This window comes from Hipposideros armiger, unplaced genomic scaffold, assembly GCF_001890085.2.
Source record: "Hipposideros armiger isolate ML-2016 unplaced genomic scaffold, ASM189008v1 scaffold_948, whole genome shotgun sequence".
Classification (NCBI taxonomy): Eukaryota; Metazoa; Chordata; class Mammalia; order Chiroptera; family Hipposideridae; genus Hipposideros; species Hipposideros armiger.
This window is the reverse complement of record NW_017732298.1, coordinates 274717-296218: the sequence shown is the minus strand read 5'-3', so window position 1 is coordinate 296218 and position 21502 is coordinate 274717. Positions and strand designations below refer to the sequence as shown.

General features: G+C 34.8%; 1 protein-coding gene across 1 annotated transcript in view; it reads right to left on the bottom strand.

The window, feature by feature from the left end:
- Positions 1–8438: 8438 nt before the first annotated feature.
- LOC109375422 (triadin-like) overlaps positions 8439–21502 on the bottom strand; it is a 150950-nt gene continuing 137886 nt past the window's right edge. Inside the window, exons 17-19 of the mRNA XM_019630803.1 lie at positions 16247–16288; positions 13843–13881; positions 8439–10983 (exon numbers count right to left, since the gene is read on the bottom strand). Coding sequence (XP_019486348.1) covers positions 10844–10983; positions 13843–13881; positions 16247–16288 — 221 coding nt within the window. The 3' untranslated portion in view covers positions 8439–10843. The remainder of the gene's footprint in view (positions 10984–13842; positions 13882–16246; positions 16289–21502) is intronic.

Here is a 21502-nt window from a genome sequence, read left to right as displayed (position 1 = left end):
CTGAAGTAATTGGGATTATATACTTCTAAGTGGGAAAAAAGGCAATGATGAGGGATGACCCATCTCAGGCCTGCAAGTGCAAATGGGTACATCCTGCTGGAGGAAAAAGAAAAAAGAAACTGAGTAAAGATAGGTTTAACAATTATGCTCTCAGTGTGAATAAATGATACAACAGGTTTTAGATCAGATACTAGCAGAGGATAGAAAAACATGAAGATGGTGATAGAGTGATATGGAGAAGACATGAAAGACACACACACACACACACACACACACACACACACACACACACACACATTGAAGTAACTGCCCACTTGTCCCAAAAATGATTGGAACATTAGGAATAGCCCTATTCCAGATATAGATACATACATATACATATCAATCTATCTATATCTACTATGTCTCTATCTGTGTCTGTGTCTGTGTCTAGGTCTATGTTTATGTCTATGTCTATATCTATGTGTATCTATAGCATATATATCTCTATCCTCCTATACAGGAAGCTATGCATTGTATACTTAATAAATTAGGGATGTATTTAGAATAAAAATGTGTTCTGTGATTTTAAGAAGTGTAATTTTATAAAGAAAGACTTTGTTAATTGGGAGATAGTTGAACCCAAAACAAACAGTGACAGGACCTGGGAGGGTCCAGGTGGAGGGTCCTTATTTCCTTTCTTACTAAGAATCAGCCCCCTATGTTTTCCCTCAGGAAGCCTGACTTCCTGTTGCAGCATAAGCCAGTGTGATGTTAGCTGTTTTCTTCACTAACTGTGCCCCAGAAGGGTCTGCACATTTAGACTCACAGCCTTCTTCAGCATGGAAATGCTGGTCTATTGTCATGCTTGGATTCTAATTCAACCAACACTTCCGGGTTGTTGATCAAATCATTTTTCCCCCTGGGCACCTTCCGCTTTGTGTGCAACCATGGAAGTATTTTATTACTCAGTTTGTTTACTCCAGAGTTAAAATTGCTGTGGATACATTGAAAAAATAGCACCACTTAAAAAGTTTTTTCACAAAATTTCATATTCAAACAAATTACTTTTAATTTCCATCACACATTAACTTTTTTAAAAAAGCCATTATGTACTTTTCTTTATCATTCAAAGTTCTATGAACTCTTGCTAATTAGGGGATTCCCATTAAGTAAATATACTTTTAATAAACAATAAATTCATCTCAGAATACAGAGAGTTACCCTTGAGTGACTTTATCCCTAACTTTCTTTTTTTTCCCCGTATAAAATATATTTTAATATGTTTACTTTGATTTTGCTTCTAGCCCCACTCCTACCCTACACTAAACTTTGGGGTGTTGTGTGAATGAGAATCCATTTTTACCTCACTTTGCTCTTATACCTTAATGATTTATAAGGCTCAATCTCAGAAACAGGGTAGGTTGACGACTCCCCAGCCCTCATGTCTTCTTATACCCAACCCTCCTACCACTTTTTTGTGACTCTGCTAACCAAGTCATTCTCTTCTGATATGGTTTTATAGGGCTATAACAGAAGAAATTTAGGCCTGAAGAGGCTGGAAGTGCTGATAGATATTTTGTAAAAAAATGTGAATGGACTTTTGCAATTCTGACTTCTAAATATAACGGAGTAATTAGTATCATACTTGCTCTTGCACCATAAACAACTAGAAAATGGATAAAAAAAAGTATGTCTTTAGAGAATTGGAGAACAAGTTGAGCAGAGCATGATTCATGACAGAAAGAAAGCAAATTATATAAGAATAATGATCCACATGCCTTTCTGTCTGGAAAGGTTTTTCAAACAATGGTTTATGGAGTGAGAACCCAAGAAGAATGTCACGATGCATTAAGGATAAGAGAGCAGGTCCAGGTAAACTGAAATGACAGGACTTTGCGCAGTAGAGCATCTGAGAGGAGGAGGTACAGAGAAAAGAAGTTTTAATAAATACACATGGAGTCAGTTGCTGAATACTAATCTTTGAATACCTAGAGTGTAATTTCTTGATGCAAGAAAAATAACAACTGGAGCATTGTAACCTGAGCAACTCCCTGAGCATTCTCAGTGGATTCTGTCCACCCAGAGAGGAGACTCCTCAGTGTATATCAGGACCTTTAGTGGATACTACAAAGCTACAAAGGGTAAAAAAAAAAAAAAAAAAAAAAAAAAAAAAAAAAGGAATGGGTAATGAAGGTTAAGGATAAGCCTTAAAGGAAAAAACAAACAAAAAAACAACAACACAAAAAACGAGTCCATAAATAACTTGATTGATTTCCAGAAAAAAACTTTAACACTCTTTAAAGGAAGACAAAAACACCAGCACTCAACAATGTAAAAAATATCCAGCATTAATTAAATATTACTAGGTATATAATAGAAGAGAAAAATGTGGCCAATATCAGAAGATCAATCAATAGAAACAGATCCAGAAATGACAGAGATGATGGAATTAGCAGAAAAGGACTTTAAAGTAGCTATTATAAATATGCTAAAGTATTTTTTTAAAGTCATGAGCATAATGGGGAAGAAAATGTGAAAGAAAAAAATAACAAAAAGGACAGCTAGTGAAAAACTATAAAATATCTGAAATGAAAAACTAATTGGGTGTGCTTATCAGCAGAATGCATATTGTAGAGAAAAGTTTAGTGAACTTATAGGCACAATAGCAAATTTTCGAAAAAGGGTATAGTGAGAAAAAAGACTTAAAAATTATGAGCAGAGAAACAGAGATGTGTGGAACAACAAAAATGTGGTCTAACAAACCAGTAATTGGGGTCCCTGAGGATGAAGGGCAGTAAACTATCTGAAGAAGTAATGACTAAAATTTTCAAAACTGATCTAAACCATGAACTCACAGACAAATGTCTTCAATAAAAGTGAAGCATGGTGAAAATAAAGATCAATAGGGGAGATCAAAAGACGTAGGAAGGCTGAATGAATAAGAAAACAAACCTTACATATGCTGCCTATAAGAGACTCACTTCATATTGAACGACACATTCAGACAGAAAAAAAGGGGTGGAAAAAGATATTTCATACAACTGGAAATTAAAAAAAAAACAAAAAAATCTGGGGTAGCAATACTTATATCAGACAAAATAAACTTTAAAACAAAGGCTATAAGAAAAGACAATGAAGGGCCCAGTAATCCCCTTCTGGATATTTATCTGAAGAAACCCCAAACACTACTGAGGGGACATGTGTATCATTGTTTACAATGATTAAGATGCGGAGGCAGCCTGGGTGTCTGCTGATGGAAGAATGGATAAAGAGGAGGTGATACATATATACAATGGAATATTGGTCAGACATGAAAGGGAATGGGTTCTTGCCATCTTGCCATCTGCAGCAGTGTGGGTGGATCTGGGGTGTATTGTGCTGAGTGGAGTGTCAGACAGAAAAGACAGATGCAATGTGATTTTGTTTATATGTGGAATCTAAGAACAAAATTAACAAAGAAAACAGAAACAAACTCATAGATACAGAAAACATTTTGATAGTTGTCAGATGCGAGGGGGGTTGGGGTGTGGGTTAAAGAAGAGGATGGGATTAAGAAGTACAAATTGAGGGCCACCCGAGTGGCTCAGTTGGTTAAGAGCTTGCTCAAGATTGTGAGCTCTGAGCAACAGCAGTTCGAGTCCCGGCCTGAGCTGACCTGCCAACAGAAGTACAAATTGTTTCTTACAAAGTAGTTATGGGAATGTAGGGTACAGCATAAGGGATATAGTCGGTAATATTGTAATAGCTATGTATGGGGTCAGATGGGTACCAGATTTGTTGGGGTGATAGATGGGAAGGGGTTGAGGACAGGGTGCATAAGGTGAAGGGATTAAAAAGTACAAAGTGGAAGTTACAAAATAGTCATGGAGATGTAAATTAAAGCATATGGAATAGTCAATAATATGGAAATAACTATGTATGGTGCTAGTTGAGTTCTAGGCTAATTAGGGAGATCACTTCTTAAATTATATAAATGTCTAACCATTATACTGTACACCTGAAATTAATATAAAATAATAGTGAATATCAACTTTAACTGATACATTTTAAAAGGGGGAAAGGAAGGAAAATAAGAGTTCCAAATTTCCAGGTATATAAACAAGTAAGTCATGCGGATGTAATGTACAACATACAGTATATAGTGAATAATATTGTGATAACATAACATGGTGTCAGATGGTTGCTGGACTTATCATGGTGATCACTTCTTTAGGTATATAAATGTTGAATAACTGTGGTGTACCCCTGAAACTAATATAATATTGCATGTTAGCTATATTTTTAATAAAACCTTTTTAAAAACCTGAAAATATCACCATATCAAGGTATGTGAAAATCAAATTTCTAAAACCAATGATAGCAAGAAAATCGTAAAGATAGCCAGAAAATACATATTGCACATGAAAAACAAAGATATGAAAGTCTGAAGATTTCTTATCAGAAATAATGCAAGCCCCCCAAAAATAGAATGGCATATTTAAAATATATAAAGAAAAAAATACCAACCTAGATTTCTATATTTAGTTACTAAATCCTGTACCTATTACAGGGGAGCAAAGAATTTTTAAAACAAATGAAACCTGAGGGAATTTGCTGCCAGCAGACCAACACTTAAAGAAAGTTCTTCAGACAGAGGAAAAATAATAAGAAATGGAAACTTGTTGGCTGTTTTTTTATAAAGATAACACTTTACATATAACCCAGAAATTCCACTTCTAGGTGTTTACTCAAGAGAAATGAAAACATGCCCACACAAAGACTTGCTTATGAGTGTTCGTAACATCTTTATTCAAAATAGCCTCAAATTAAACAACCCAAATGTACCTCAAATGTGAATGAATAAACACATTGCTGTGCAGTTAAACAATGGAATATTACAATAAAAAGAAATGGACTGCTGAGAAAATATTATGGAACAATTGCAAAAACAAACATTCCCAAACTTTTTTATGTCACAGAGCCTGTAGAGTCTGAATTTTTCATGGCCCTAAAGTCAAAAGAAATACATAAAGATTTGATTATGTATTTAGGCTGAATTGATTCATAAGTATTAATGTATTAAGAGTTTAGTGGCTATTTTTAAAATAATATACATTAATTTAAAGAATACTTTTTTTAACTCCACACTTTAAAAACACAATTATTTACTAATTGGATTTGTGTACTTGTTGGGCATTGCATAACTTTTCATGATAGAATCAGGCTGGACACCACCACCCTCATTTTCTCTTCCACATTGATTTTCTTGCAGTACTTACTTTTTTATCACAGCTAAAAATCCAGCTTCACACAGATTTGGTGTAATCAAAAGAAATATCACTCAACTTAATGTTGAAATTATGTATGACTTCAAACTAGTAGTCCACACAGCTTTTCTCAGATATCACTATGTTTCCCTCAAAAAATCTAAATATGTGATTCTCCTGTGAGGGCTCCAGTCTCCCTGTGCATAGTTTTGGAAGTATGATAAAAAAATTACGTGAAATGAAATAAAACAACCCAAAGAATATGCATGTATGCACTGCATGATTCCATGTATGTGAATTTCTAGAAAAGGCAAAACTCAACTCTAGTGACAAAGCAGAACAGCCAAAGATAGACAGATTTCACAACAAAGAGGCTTTTAAGACAAGTTTTCTGTAACCTTTCTGATTTTCTTTCTATTTTTTAAAAGTATAATTGACTGTAACACCACGTTAACTTCATGTGTACAACATAATAATTCAGTATTGTAAATGTTGCAAAATGATCACCATAATAAGTTTTGTTAACACCTGTCACTGTACATAGTTACAAAAATCATTTTCTTGTGATGAGAGCTTTAAGATCTACTCTCTTAGCAACTTGCAAATATGCAATACAGTACAATTTACTATAGTCCCCATGCTGTACATTATATGACCATAACTTATTTATTTTGTAATTGGACTCAGTTGTTAAAATATTTTTCAGACAAAAATGTTCTGAAGAAAAAAATAATTTATTTGCTACATTGTTCCTCAAAATTGCTGGAGTTTAGTTATTTTTTTTTCTACAAAATATTGTCTCCTTTGGAAAAAAATGCATCCTCTTTTTAGATCATCCTAACTCTGTTCATGATGGTATCAAAAGTATAGAAATGTATATATGATTTTCATTCCATTCTGAATGTGTTTGAGAGAGTGCGAGAGAGAGAGAGAGAGAGAGAGAGAGAGAGAGAGAGAGACAGAGACAGAGACAGAGAGACAGAGAGAATTCTTATGCTACAGTTGGTATTTATTTTGACAATATCTTCACTTGCTCACATTGCTGAAATACTTTCAGACCTTCTAATGAATGTTCTAGTCTATGGCTGTGTCTTGGGGTACGTGAGTCACTTGGCATTCCATCCCAGCTTTCCATTCAGGGTATCACTTTTCCACAGGCATCTTAGAAGCTTTGTGTGTTCTAATTCAGTGGTTTGAAGGAGACTCTGCTGTCATTGATTTATAGGAACTCCATGAAAATGACACAAAGCAGTAGATTTTTTTTAAAGCAAAATTGTTTTTGCCAGTGGCAATATTCCCATTTCAGTGTTTGACTCACGCAAACCTGACTTTCATTTGCTGCTTTGGCTCATGCCACTTAGCAGCACTGGGTCCTCAGTGGAAGGCATAGCGGGACATTTACTAACAAAACCGGAAGGGGATTTGAAAGTTCATAACCATAACATCACCTTACAAGGGACTTCCCATAACCTTCCTCACCAAAGATGAACGTCCTTTTTCTGTAAGAACTTTTATTTTCATGTAGAGATGAAGAACTGAGGGACAGAGAAGCTAAATAATCAGAGTTACTCATAGAATTCGAGTCTGACCTTGGGCTTGAGGGTTCCTAGTCCCCTGGGCTGTCAGCCACAGCACACTTGTTCTGAAAACACATCTGGCCTGGCAACTCCACTCAGGGTCGTGGAGTATGCTCTTGACCTCCCACTAAGTCATTTAAAAGAGCTTTGGGTGTAGTGGCGGTCGAAAGTAAAATAGCACTAATGACCTGATACAAGCAGTTCGTTCTTGCTAAAAGTTGAGCATGGAGTATATGACATAGGAACTGTAGACATAGGGATTGACGTCCTTACAAAGGGCACATGGCCGATACCTGGATGTGGCTGTTTGAGAAACCAAGAATTTCTTTCTTTGCTATTACAGCTTTGTTAACATGCACTTCTTACTGGAATTTCTCTGACACTGAAATAATAATATGCATGAATTCACTTCATTGTTTATTCTGAGTTTTTCTTTAGAGCCTAAATGTATTTTTGTAAGCATTTGTTTTTGTCACTTATTTTATTAACCCACATCTTTGGATGAGTTGTGATGATTTTAAAGAGAGTTTTTTGTTTGTTTGTTTTGTTTTTTTCTTTTTATTTGGGGCAAATATCTGGGGTCTTTCAGTGACATGATTTTTTTTAGTTAAATTCTATGGAAAAATAAAGTTAGTTATTTTTATATCAAAAGACAGCATCTACAGCATGTTTTATATTTCGAGCAAATGAGGGGAAAAGGTATAAGGATAGATAGGCCTGAAAGGACTAGAGCCGAGAGCGTCACCAGGAGGTCAGTTCCTGGAAAGTCACGCTGGGTTTCCATGTTCTTACAAGTATGATGGTGGAGACGTCACGTGGAGTTGCACAGGGTTGGGGATATGTGGTGGATTAGAAAACAGAAGATTTGAGTTCTCAGTCTAGTTTTGTTAGTAACTAGCAATGGGACCCTCAGCATGTCACCTAACCTCTCTTAGACTAATTTTCTTTATCTCGAAAGTGAGTGAATATGGCATACTTTTAAGGTCCTTTTCAGCTCTCATGTAGAAAAAATCAAGTCTTTCTACATAGCATTACGTATCTGACACTGGTTATAATTGAAAAAATGGATTTTGATATGCTGGATAAATTAACCAAGGCTTGTAATAACACCTCAGGATATAGTTAGGGGCATTTGGGAGCTAGCAGACCAAGGTTTTAGGCCAGGCTTTGATTCATTCAGGAGCTTTAGGCAAATTTATGCATTTTTCTAAGGATTCTGTTCATTTTCTCTATGTGCCAATTGGGTTAGATAGTCCCTGAGTTTTGTATAAGCAATAGTATTCATTATTATCTTTTCCCCCCAATAAAATAACTCAAGGAAATAACCTGAGTCCCTAAATATAAAGTTTCAATTCCCAAAATACTTCTGTGAGGAGTTTTAACAGGGATGTACCAGAATGTATCAATATGCAGGTGTTTTACAAGGGCATTATTCTGGAAAAGCCTGGCCCTCTTTGAATGATAATTTATCAGTTTTATGAAAACTAAACATAAATTAAAAACCTTAGGTAGTTATTTATTTTCTACAGACCTTCTATTAAGAGGAGGTGAAGTATGGGGAGCGTAGAGTGTTGGTGTGGGTAATTCATACCAATTGAACAAAATGGAGAACTAACACAATTATTAAATGCTTACATATTTATGACCAATATGACATGAATTACAAGTGAGCTATTAAAGACAAAGAGTTTTAACCAACCATTTCCTTTTAAAATGTAAAGCACAAACTTGAAAGGACCAGAAATACTTTATTTGGTGGTACCATACAAGTAGATGAGAGTTTAGTTAATATTTTTCAAGTGCTACTATCACTGTAACTTTAAGCAGATAAACCTTAACAATCACTATTAGTAATTAATTATTATTATTAACAATTAATCATAATTGGTTTGACTAAATTTTAATTACAATATATTGTCACATTTTACTTTTTATCAAATAGTTTTCATGAGAGCGAAAGAAACAATAATATAATGTAGAAAAGCACTTGGAAAACATCCAAAAGTATTATTTCAGAAATTAATTTCGATATCATAGCCATAGTAAGATATTTTATCAGCGTCTACAGTACATTTGTATATTAGGTTGTTTGTCTTGAAATCCTTATTTTACATGGGAAACAAGCATAGTAGTTTTAGCCAATTTTCTAAGGTCACACATTGTGTCAGAATAACACTGGGAACAGAATTTGTCTCTAATATTTTTCTTATACTGTCCCATGCCTAACACAGTGCTCTAGAAAGAGTAAGTGCTCAGTTATAGCTTTCGAATGAAAGAATTAATAAATCATTCTGTTCTATGAAATCTAAAAAAACTATCATATTTTTTCTCTGTTCCTTTACTTATTAAATCTGACAAGCTATTATAGAAGAACAGTTAAGCAATAAACTCTGTACACTCTCCTACCCACCAGTTTCCATTGCTACATGAAGGGCTTTGCAAAATGGTACCATCTGTTCAGTACTGACAGACAATACACACTTCCAGGCCCCCGCATAAGGAGTGTCATTAATCTTGGTTCATTGTAATCTTGGCTCTTGTGGTGTGAGCTAGGTCTACCATCACGTGGTCAAGACCAAATTCTTTCACAAAAGTCACTGAAAATCCATTATTAATAATAAATATGACTGATACCATAGCCTAGTGATATTTTAATACAACAGTGTTCTACACCTTGGACTTAAAGAACTTAGTCACAGTCCTTGAAAATGAATCACCTGGCTAGTATCGGCTCTGGCTGCCTCACCAAAAGGTAATTATAAGGCTACAAAAGATAACTCTTTATTTCCTGAGTTAGTCATAAGTTGAGTTGCCACTGTTAACATGAAAAAGGTCACAGTGGCATGACTTTTAGAATTGATAAAAAAAATATGATAAAGAACACAAGTGTTTGTACCACCAGGAGACAAAAATATGGGAAAACCATAATTGTCATTCCCAGTGATGCATCGTCAAGTAAGTTAAAGATTGTCATTCATTTCATTGGCACTAATAACCAAGTGCCTATTAAAGATTGTCATTCATTTCATTGGTACTGATAACCAATTGCCTAAAAAACAAGTAAGGCATCTCATGATGCACTTACGTTTCAAATGTATTTCTTCAACTTTGATGCCATTCATATGTTTCCTCGTTGAGAAAGAAAACCTATTTAAATCCATAGAAGGATCCTATTAAGGTGAAATGAAAATGCTTTTGCATGTGTCACCCAAATTTAGTGATTGATCTAAAATTTCACCCAGGTGACATTTTCATTAGGGCACAGTCTAGAGAAATCTGAAATTTCTACATGTCATTTGCTTATATTTTAAACAAATGATTCACCAGACCTGCCTAATTGGATGGTGTATTTCCACTAGAGTGAATGTCATAATTGTAATTCAAGACAAATCTCAGAGATAAGATTCATCAAACATTTCTATTCCTTCTTGTCATGTCTAAAATTCAGAGATATTCTGAGCTCTAAAAGAGCTCACAAGAAACTTATAGCACTCTTTGGTGCAACTGTAACTCATCCATAGAGGATAGAAATAGACATAAATAAAATTAAACTATTGTACATCAACTTACTGAATAAATTGAGTTTATATACTCACATGATGGAAAAGAGTGGCTTTTGTATAAGTTCCTGTACCCTTCAAACGAAAAGCATAATTTGTGTTTTCATTTAAAAATAAGAACCTGTCTGACTGGTCAGGAATTCCATTTTATAATTGTGTCAATTACATTTAAAAGACCATTACTAAGTAAACTTTAAATTAATTTTTGAACAACCCTACAGTGAGTGCAAATAAAAAAATATAAGCACCTATGCTCAGCAACAAACAAATAAGATTCTTGAGCGCCAAACCTTTCAACATGTCTGCTTAGCAGTCAATCTATTTGCCCACCCTTTTTTTTTTCACATCAGGCAGAAAAGTAAAATATTTCCACAGAAATTCTCTGGATTCCATGATTTCAGTTGCTTGCGCCACTGTGGATAAACAGAAGATCCTATTTTCAAAGTTTTAAAGCACTTATGGTGACATACATGTGTGTCTACTGTCCTTGTTCCTTCTGTCCTGGAGAACCTGGTGGGCCCGAGCTCTCTGCAGGGCGGTGTGCAGAAGTGAAAGGAAACTGAAATCCATAGCCATTGTGTCCATTCAGGTAGACACATTGAAAGAAACTGATGGGGCCTAAGGAATAGAGCATGATAATGTGTTAAAACAAGCAGAACACTAGCTATATAGAATGGGGGTGAAGCACAGCAAGGCAATAATAGTCAAAAGCATGTGGACATGGGTTCTGCAGCCAGATAGCCTTGGCAATGACTGGCAAGTTACTAAACCTCGCTGTGTCTTGGATTCCTCATGTGCAAATTCAAGACCTCAACAAAAACCTCAAAGAAATGTTGCGGAAATTGAATAAGTAAATATTCATGAAGCACTTGAAATAGTGACTGGCTCATAATAAGGTCTTAATAAAGGATAATGAAAATGGCCTGGTATAAAAAGTCAAAGTGCATACTTTATAGGAATCTACCGATGTGTACAGCATTCAGAAAAAAATGTTACATAGCCGCAGGTTTCAAACATGAGTTTATCACTATGCATACTACCCAACTTCTTTTATTCTTTTTAGAATTTTACTAATACCACAGAGAGCCTTGAGGTTCCTAAGGTCTGGAAGCATTCCACTTGTCCTTACCCTGGAGGCCAGGGCATCCCTGGAGGTGGCATAATTACTCCTTCAGGCCATACTTCCAGGTAGCAGCTCTGTTGTTAGAGCAGAAAGCAACACAGGAAGGGAGCTAAAGCCAAGGGAGGCAGCGGATGCCGTGGATACAACCATGAGCTCCAGGCCCAGGAAGCTGGTCTCCCATGTACCAGCTTTGCTCAGAGATGGCGAGTTTAGCTTCTCTTCACAGTCAGGGGCACCTGCTGACTCTTCAGTGTTTCCCATCCTGTCCATTGGCAGTCTGTCAACCAACCACAGACGTTTTGCCGATGGCCAGGAAAGAGAATGGTATCAGAGGTAGTAGTGTAGGGAATATGAAGAAGCTGGCCAAATTCATATGAGCCTCAGGGTTAATGAAGTAGAATAAAGGAAAGCCTGGCTAGAGAGAACCTGAGGGAAGCAATAAAACGTTATTCTGCTGATTTCATCACCCTGGGTAGCAGCTGATTTCAATGACCAGGTTTTTAGTGATGAAAAGAGTTTGGGGAAATCTTGAATTTAGTTTTGTTTCCTTTCCACTTCATTTCATCCAGAATTATTTCCTATTTTGTTATAGCAGCAAGCAGAGACAGTAACACAACTCACAGGTACCCCCAAGGTTGTGGCAGCTTGGGGGTTAGACAGGTTACTGAGAGGGCTGGTGACAAAGCTCGGCCTGCATTAAGGAGGAATGGTAGCACCACTACTAGAAGTAAGAGTCCATTGAAGACTGACCACCTTCCAGCTGAACCTTGTCCTAGGTAAGCTCTGTTCTGACACATTTATTTAATTGATGTTGAATAGGTTATTAATGAAAATATCACTATAGCTGCAAAGTTTAGAGCTTATATAAAATATAGACTATAGAACTACTTCATAGTAAGATGACAATAGAATATATTGTTTTGCTACAGTAAGTCTTCCAAATGAATTTAAAAATATTTGATACCTTTTTACTAAAAATATCAAATAGTTTCATTTAGTGATTTTTAATTAAGCTTTTTATTTTGAGATCTTTGTAGATGTTTTTACATACATTTGTAAGAAATGATGCAGAGAGATCCCTTGTACATTCACCCAGTTTCTCCCAATGGTAACGCCTTTGCAAAATTATAGTACAATATCTCAACCAGGAAATTGACATTTATACAATCTGTAATACCTCTCTTATTGAATTATGTTTTAATATTTATTTATAAAATAAAGGACATCAAGTGTTTATGTGATATAGACACAAATTGTTACCAGTAGGTAAACAATTGGGGAAGTGTTGCTTTATACATCAGAAACATGCCCAGACTGACAACTTTTTGGATTTTGCAACAATATCTAAAAGTATTGTGAAGACAGCTTATGTCCTTATGATTCTCACAACCTGATAATTTGAAGGGTTATAATAAGTACCTCTAGTAACTAAACAGAGCTTGGAACACAGTAGGCTTAGGAGCTAGGAACACTTAGTATTTGTTCAACGAATCAAGTACTAATACAGATTAGGAGGCATTTGCTATTGTAGAGGGCATTTTTTGCAATTTCCTGCAGAAATACATTTAAGAAGCATTGTAGAACCCAGAGATCACTGACATCATGTCCTCAGATAAATGTTTGTTCTTTACTTTAAAATCCTTATGTGACACAAACTGCAGTTATACCTGTTTTAAAAACTGCTTCTTTTATTCTGTCCAGCAACGACTTTAATGCATATGAGTATGTGAATCCAAAATTGGTATTCAGGTGGTATTGCTTTTACCATCTGACGAAAAATGTCTAATTTAGAATTAGTGAAATAATGAGGATCCTGGACATTGAATTTTTAACTGCCTATGAATATTGACTGCATTCTAAAGTCAATGATCCCCAAAATTGAATTATAAGAGCCTGCCGTATATCTAGAAAAAATTAAAAGGAACTTTCAATCTTAGAAGTGAGTTTCTAAGCAATTGAATTGCTAAAACCTATACCTACATTTTTTTCTTTTTGATATAAAAAAGTTCAACATATCATCACTTCAGCTGTCTTTTTATAAATCAGACAGTAACACATTTAAGCACAGATTCAGTTGAAGTACTCAGAATCAGAGCTGTGTAGAATGGTTTGCAATAAATGCCACTTCAGTCATTACTTTGTAGTTCCTCCAAAGGCATGCCTCTCGCCTGACACAAAAAGGGATGAACTTCTCTTTGATATATAAATGACCTACTTTAATGTTATTCTTCATGCCTGTGCTAAATATCTTTTTCTTCTAATGTTGACCTGAGAAGAGAGCTTAGAGTTTCAATTTGTATGTACCATCTCCAATATAGGATGACTTAATAGTTTTAATCTAATTATAAACTTACTTTTTTGCTTCTGTGTGGAAGACACATCTTCAGCTTCTTCTAGTGGATACAAAAATATGAAAGTAAATAACTTGTACATTCATAGCTATTATACAACACATTTTTTGGGGACTGAAAATATCTAAACAGATGTGAAGTAATGAAAGAAATGGGCTACTTGCCCTCCTTATGATATACTCTAGATTCTCATTCAGATTCTTTCTATAAAGTTTAATAGGTAAGAGCCAGTAATAGTAGAGGAGCCAATGAAATGCAAGAATGCAGTATATTGGCAAGTGTCAAACAGGAAACTGCTACTGATGTTTTGGATGATGATGGATGAGGGCTAGCAGACACACATTTCTTTCTTAGAAGAGGACTTTGATACTTAGAGTTAAAATATGGTAAGGGGGGAATCTGGCTATAAGGTGACCATTTTAGTCAAAATAATTCTAACTTAGTGAGGGCCATAGTGTTCAGTGATCATTCTCTCCATGAAAGAATACCAGCAGACTGAGAGCCCAGAGCCCTTCCTTTCCTTACCTGACACAAGCACTTTTTGAGGTAGTGATATGCACCATGTGCTTATCTAATGATGGAGAATTTGAAGTTATTCATTTAAATCGTTTTCTCCAGGTTAGAAGTTCTTTTTTTTTTTTTTAGCTGAGCCATCCTGCCACCTGTTGGCAGCTCGGTGGCAGCTCAGCTCGGGCAGGGAATTGAACCGGTGACCCTGTTGTTCAAAGCTCACACTCTTGAGTGAGCTCTTAATCAACTGAGCCACTCGGCTGGTCCCTTAGAAGTTCTTAACTGGTTTTCATAGATGAACTTTGGGGCTTTTCCTATAAAACCCTGAAATGTTAAGGTGTGTGTGTGTGTGTGTGTGTGTGTGTGTGTGTGTGTGTTTCATCAAAAGTGAGGTTTTCAATTTTATCAAATTCTAAAAGAGTTCAAGAACCTTCCGTCTCAAGGTGTGATCCATGTACCAGTAGCTTCACTGTTATTTGGAAAATTGATATAAACACAGTTTTTAGGCACACCAACCCAGTCTGATTTCATTTTATAAGATCACCAGATGATTCATGTGTAAAATAGTGTGAGAAGCAATGGTCCAGGAGTCAAAAACATATTAAGAGTTGTTGTTCTTAATAATTAATTTTTTCAAATAATCGGTATTCAAAAATGTATCTTAAGACAAGTGTAAATCATTTTTCATGACTCAGGTACCCATTTCCTTGTGTCTTTGCTCAGAGCACTATTTTCTACACTGTTAATTAATTCTGGGCACTGCCACAAAACTTATATTTTGATGATAAGAACAATTCTTAGGCAAACTCTTACTGTCCCCAAGCAAGTTTGGAAGTAGAATACAAAATATTGATTATATAACAAGCCAAACTAGGAAGCCAGGAAACTCTTCAGGGAAAAAGAAAAGAAAGAAAGAAACAAACAAAAAACCAAAACCAAAACAAAACAAAATGAATCAAATTAGTTGAAACCCTTACAATACAGATGCAGAAATTCAGTCCTGGAAAGACTCACTCAAGATCATGCATCTGGTTGTATGTAGCAGCGTTTTCTGAGGTTTGAGTTCCTTCCTTCCTTCCTTCCTTCCTTCCTTCCTTCCTTCCTTCCTTCCTTCCTTCCTTCCTTCCTTCATACTATTGATACTAATATAGGTGAATTATCTCAATTTCTCTTAATAAAAATATGTCAACCTCATATTTGAACATTTTGTGGTACTCCTGTCAAATAACACCCTGTTAAGCCTTGGTGATATGATAATTTTGAAATATTGCTCTTATAAGCAGATGGACAGATAAATGCATCTCACAATTGCTTGTAAATAAATTGGTATCCAACTATTGAGATATATAGATATATAGATATAGATATATACATACATATATATCTATACATATATACATATATATGGTGCCAAAAAACTGTCTACACATTTTAAGAAAGAAAAAAAACTATTAAAATTGTAATACTCAATATATACCGCTAACAAAAGATGACTACAAGTCATGTTTAACTCTGCAATTACAAGAGGTGCTCAAAGTGGTTACCATCAGCATCCAGGCACTTCTGATTATGGTGAACTACTGCTTGAGCAACGTTGACCAAAGTGTGTGTGTGTGTGTGTGTGTGTGTGTGTGTGTGTGTGTGTATATATATATATATATATATATATATATATATATATATATATATATATATTATTATTTTTTATTTTGGCACCCCTGGTATATTCCAAATAATGTAAAAAAGCTGTCTGTTTAAAAGTAAGTTTACTGTACCTGTATAAACATTGCTTAGGAAAAGGTAAAGACTAGATCAAGAATAGTTAAATAAATCAGACAGTCAAAATATTACAGTCTTGAGAGAAAACTCACAAGTGAACTTAAGATAATAGGCTTACCTTTAGCTTTCTTTGAAGCTGGTACATCTTTAGTATCTTCTCCTAGAGAGTAAAAAAAGACACATCAATTGACAGTCTATTTTCCAGATTCCTAAAGGGTTTTAAGAGTCACAGAATCTCTTAACTTATAAACTCAGCATCCAGAGTCTTTACAAACAAGGGCCTTAGAACAAACAACGTGACTACTCTGACTCGGAGAGAGTGTGGGGAGGGAATGAATGCCCGTGGCAGGGCTAGGGTCAGTAGTGCAGCAAAGGCTGGCTGAAGCAAGGAGGGCCTGCATCTAAAAGTGCCCCTCCTCCTCTGGCTGCTAAAACTCCTTCCCCAAACCACCATCACTTTGGAATTAAGAGAATTTGAGGTAAATGGATTCACATACACAACGTAGGTCAAAAGAAAAATATCTACCCACATATTTTATTAGCATACTGATTTTTGACAATTGTAAAGGCAATTAAAAGGCATTAATAGTTTAACTAAATCTCAAATATATAAACAATGGCTCTTAAGATGCATTAAGTATATTGCTTGGTCTTTTGTGCATTCTATTTAAAGGTACATAATAGAATACTGTAGAAGTAATTTTAAGTCAGAGATAATTCTAACACAATATAGTTATATAACCTTTAAATTTTCATTTCAACTCTTTAGCACTTGTAATGATCTGAAAGAAGGTCAGTTTTGTATTATTTATTCAGATTTTGCATACCAACTATTCACGAAAACATTAGAAGAAGGGTAAAATAGGTCAGTGTGTAAATTTTCTTGAATAGGAAAGAAATGTGACTGTTAGGAAGAGATGTTATTACATAAAGGAAAAAATGCAAAAAGAAACAAGATTACTAACATTTTTTATGGTGAATTATTAAGGTTTTAACCTAGTTAGGGTTTAAAAGATTATTTAAATACAATCTTAGCTCAAATAAATACTGGATTAAATTACCATGGTCTTCAACTGCAAAATTAACAGCTATAAATAAAGGTATGGTATAAATGGTTACATGGTATTTTGAAGTAATTAATACTGATATTTAAAAAAATAATGTCAGAATTGTAGATAAATCAAATAATAATATTTTAATTGTGTAATAAGAATCTGCTAATATCACTGAAAGATGTTTATAAAACTAAAATGATGTAAAATGATGTGCACAAGAAATATATATTTTATTTTTGTAGATTATAGCACACTTAAAACTAAGACACCAATTCTCTAAATCTATGTTTTACCCCTGGGGAAATAAATGTGGGTAGACAAACCCTGGCTTCTTTTCTCTTTTCCAAATTCTAGTTTTACGATCCAAGTGAAGATTAACTTGAAGTTTTCCTGTGATTTGTTCATTTAAGATATAGTTAATTTTCAGCAATAATAATAATTATGAGTTCTCTTCCTTCTATGTACTCTTCTAAGTACTTTATATATGTTTTCATATAAATCTCACAGTAAACTTATAAAATAAGTAGAACAATATCCATTTTATAAGAGAACATTGAGACTTGAGACTCCGAATTTAAAAAAGAACTTTCCTTAAACAACACATTTTATAAAGTGCTAGAAGAAGGTCTAAAGCTAATTTTATTTGACTTGTAAACCTTCGTGATTTTAACTAAACTATTCTATCTCTACTTGAGAAGCCCTTTGCTATGTGCCCTGGAAGAACCAAAAGGAAACATAATGCTATTTGGAAGTAACTGCAGTCAAGTAGAGAAAATGGACATGTACTCAAACAAATGTAAGATACTATGGACCTCAAGGTAGTATGTGACAATTGTCAAAATAAGTGCAAATGTTTCCAGGATGGAATGGTCACTTCCTCCTATGGAGATTAAAGAAGGTTTTTTGGAAGCTTTCTCATTGGAGATGGACTTTGAAAGATCATAAAGAATTAGAGAGGGACTTTGAAGGTTCATATGGTCAGAGGTGGGAAGAATATTCCAGGAAATCAGAATGACAGGACCAAAGTTTTGGATGCAGGAATATTAGGAAAACAGAAATTTGAAGTAGGTTGGAACCTGTGATAGGTATAAAAAATGATTATAGGAAAAATATTTAAAATGTAGTTTAAGCCTGGATCACAGAGGCTCTAGACCCTCAGGTTTAGAAATGTAGAATTTATTTTAAATTTGCCATGAAGAAATATTGAACATTTGTTATATAAACAGTCCAATCAATTTGAAAGATTAGAAAATTTTATCTGTTAGTAAAAATGAAAAGGAAGGGTGACAGAAACTAGGATGAGGCCTACTGAAGAATGACTACAATGGTTCAGAGGAGAACTAGTAAAAGCAACATGACTTGCCAAAGGAATTAGGGCCAGAGACAAGGAATAGAGATTTTTCAAAGTAGAATTTCAAGTTTTATGTTTAAGTTCCTAAAAAGAATGGAAATCAGTTGCCAATAGAAGAATTTCCCTTTGGGATTTGATGTGGGTAGAGAGGGAAGTGAAAGGGGCAAGATGGGAAACTCAGTTATGTACTTGTGCCAACAAACAGTGACGCTGGGAGTTAAAAATGTGAAACCTGAGCTGATAAGGTAGGTTAGGCTTCAGAAAAAATTGGAGTCTTATCCACATAGAGGTAGATAGCAAGTTTGGATGACCCCAGTGAGGAAGAGTGCTGAAGATTAGAAACGCGAGTCAACAATGGAAGAACTCAACCAGTGGGAAAAAGCAGCAGAATGAAACACTGAGAAAATATACTCAGTTTGGAAAAAAAAGAAGTCAGATATTATTAAAGCCAAGAGAAGAAAACACTTCAAAAAGGATGGGAGGCCAACAATGCTGAGGGCACTAGAGTGAGAACGGAGAAGTGAGAAAAGGTAATTAAGCTTTGCACTATGGAGGTCTGAGTGGAGTTTTAAGTACACTATTTGAGGGAAGTGTCAGGTCGTAATATTCAGGTTTCCTAAAGGTAAAGCCTGAAGATTGGGTGAAGAATTGGTGGAAGACTTATTTTAAAAGTGGGCCTGTAAATGACAGCGGAGTAAAAGCACAATAGCTTTAGCAAGCACAAAGGGTAAGGGAAATTTTATATGAGAAAATAATCTCAAGTTATTTGTAGGCAAAGATAGGAGGATTTCTTAGAGTAGGAATTTAAGATGCATGACTGAGGAGCAAGAATCACAGGTGGCAAGAAGGGACGAAGTCAAGGAGGGTGTGATTTTTGGAGAAGCAATACTTCTTCATCTGAGATTGGAGGGATAGTGTTGGGTAAAATAATGCAAATATGAAAAGATAGTGTAATTTGGAGAGAAGAACAATTTTAAAGAATCCACATTGGTGGCATAGATTGTTGATTTAATTTTTCTTATTTTTTAACATAAAAATGTCCTGTGTAGTGCCCAATCTGCTCTGCATATTCTTAGCAAGCCTGATAAATAAATAAAAATGACCTAAATAATGCATGTGTGTGTACCAGCAGTTATTCCATGTTTATTTATATTAGCAGTCTATTCATATTTGTGCATAGTTTCAAGAAATACTCATAGGTAAACATCTGGGGTCTGTATGCACAGACACAAATGTAACCTAGCATGGATTTTTCTGTTCTTCCTTCCTCATTTTTCTTTATCTAATTCACTGCACCACTTTGTCTTTGCAGAAATACTGAAAACTCCGATTTATTTTTTTCAACTGGTTTGCTGGATTGTGTGTAAATAGTTTGATGGAATATTATATTCTAAGCATACATTTTTCTAAGAAGTCCTAAGAATCCATGGCACTTCAAAGCAACAGTTGACAGCCAGTTTATTTTAGCTCTCAGGTGTGAAAGTCATCTATCCATGTTATTATTAACATTTAAAATGAGCATTCGTTGTAAAGAAAATTAATCGGTACACTAAGCAAAATCCCCAGAATTTTTGAAATTGACCCCAGGGGATGATAAAATATGCAGAGACAGTTCACGTTTGGAATTTTGCGCACAAGTGAAGCCAAGTGTATTCAACAAACGCGTGCAATCCTTTATGAGTGTCTGTCTTGTCACTCTGAGCATAAAACATGACTGTCTTGAGGGCAATGTCAGGACAATTTAACATCACCAATAAATGAATGAGGCCACATTGCTGGTACCCAAAGACTAATAATGAACAGTGACAAACATTTCACCAAATGTGCCTTCTACACAGATTTTTCTGTGGGGTCTAGCAAAAGGAGTGATCAGAGGGAGTTAGCATGGCAGCTGGTACCTACTTAGCAGAACTCAGCCAAAAGTAACTGCTCGTTTTTTTTTTTTTCCTCCTGGAACAAAATCTCCATGAATTTAATCACCCTTGCTCTAAAAAGTGGGATTGTTTTAAATCCATCCCAAAATAAATGAGATGCTCTTTCTTATTATGATTTGATCTTATTGTTTTATCCATTTTATTCCATTTATAATAAATATCCATTTATTCACTTACTATCCAAAAGCTTAATAAGTGAAATGGGACCCAAGCTAGGGAAGTAACCCAGTATTATGCCACAATCATCACCATCACCATCATTATCATCATCATCCTCATAGTACCAATTAATAATCACTTATTATATACCAGTTATTACTTATGTATCCTGCTATTTTATCTTACTTAATCTGTCCCAAATTTCTTATTATAATCCACATTTAAAAATAAGGCTACTAAGCACAGAAATGTTAAGTAATTTTCCAAACTTTACTCAGCTTTGAAGTCATGACTAGAACCCAGTCCATCCTGAAGCCAGTGTCCCTATCAGCCACTATCTTATGATACCTTTTGCATTTCTACCATGAATTTGGTGCTAATTTGTTTTTAACGAAAACCACATTGATGTTAGTATTTAACATTTTATTTCTGCAAGTGACCTCTAAAAATGTTCCATCCAGCAAGGAACCTCTAACAAAACCAACCAAACAAACAGAAACCAGCCATTTTATAAAATAATCATTGTTTCATCTGACATAACATTTAACTTATATACTACAAAAAGGCATACTTTTCTTTTTTAAAGATTCGTTCATGTATGTTTTAACTGAGAATGGTTTTGTTTTAAAGAAGATTAAATTTAAAATTGTATGATAAGGGGCTGTCTTAAATTTTAATAACAAATTTAATTTGATACAATTACCTGGAAGTAGGACAAAAGATAGTTTGCTTTTTCATTTACAAAAGTAAGGCATGCATCCTGGTTAAAACAGAATTTGTGAATAACAGTAAAAAAACCTATTGGACATTCGTACTTCTGAGAATACAATAAACAACAACTACAAAACCAGACTTGTTAGAGCAGTGCTGGGCTC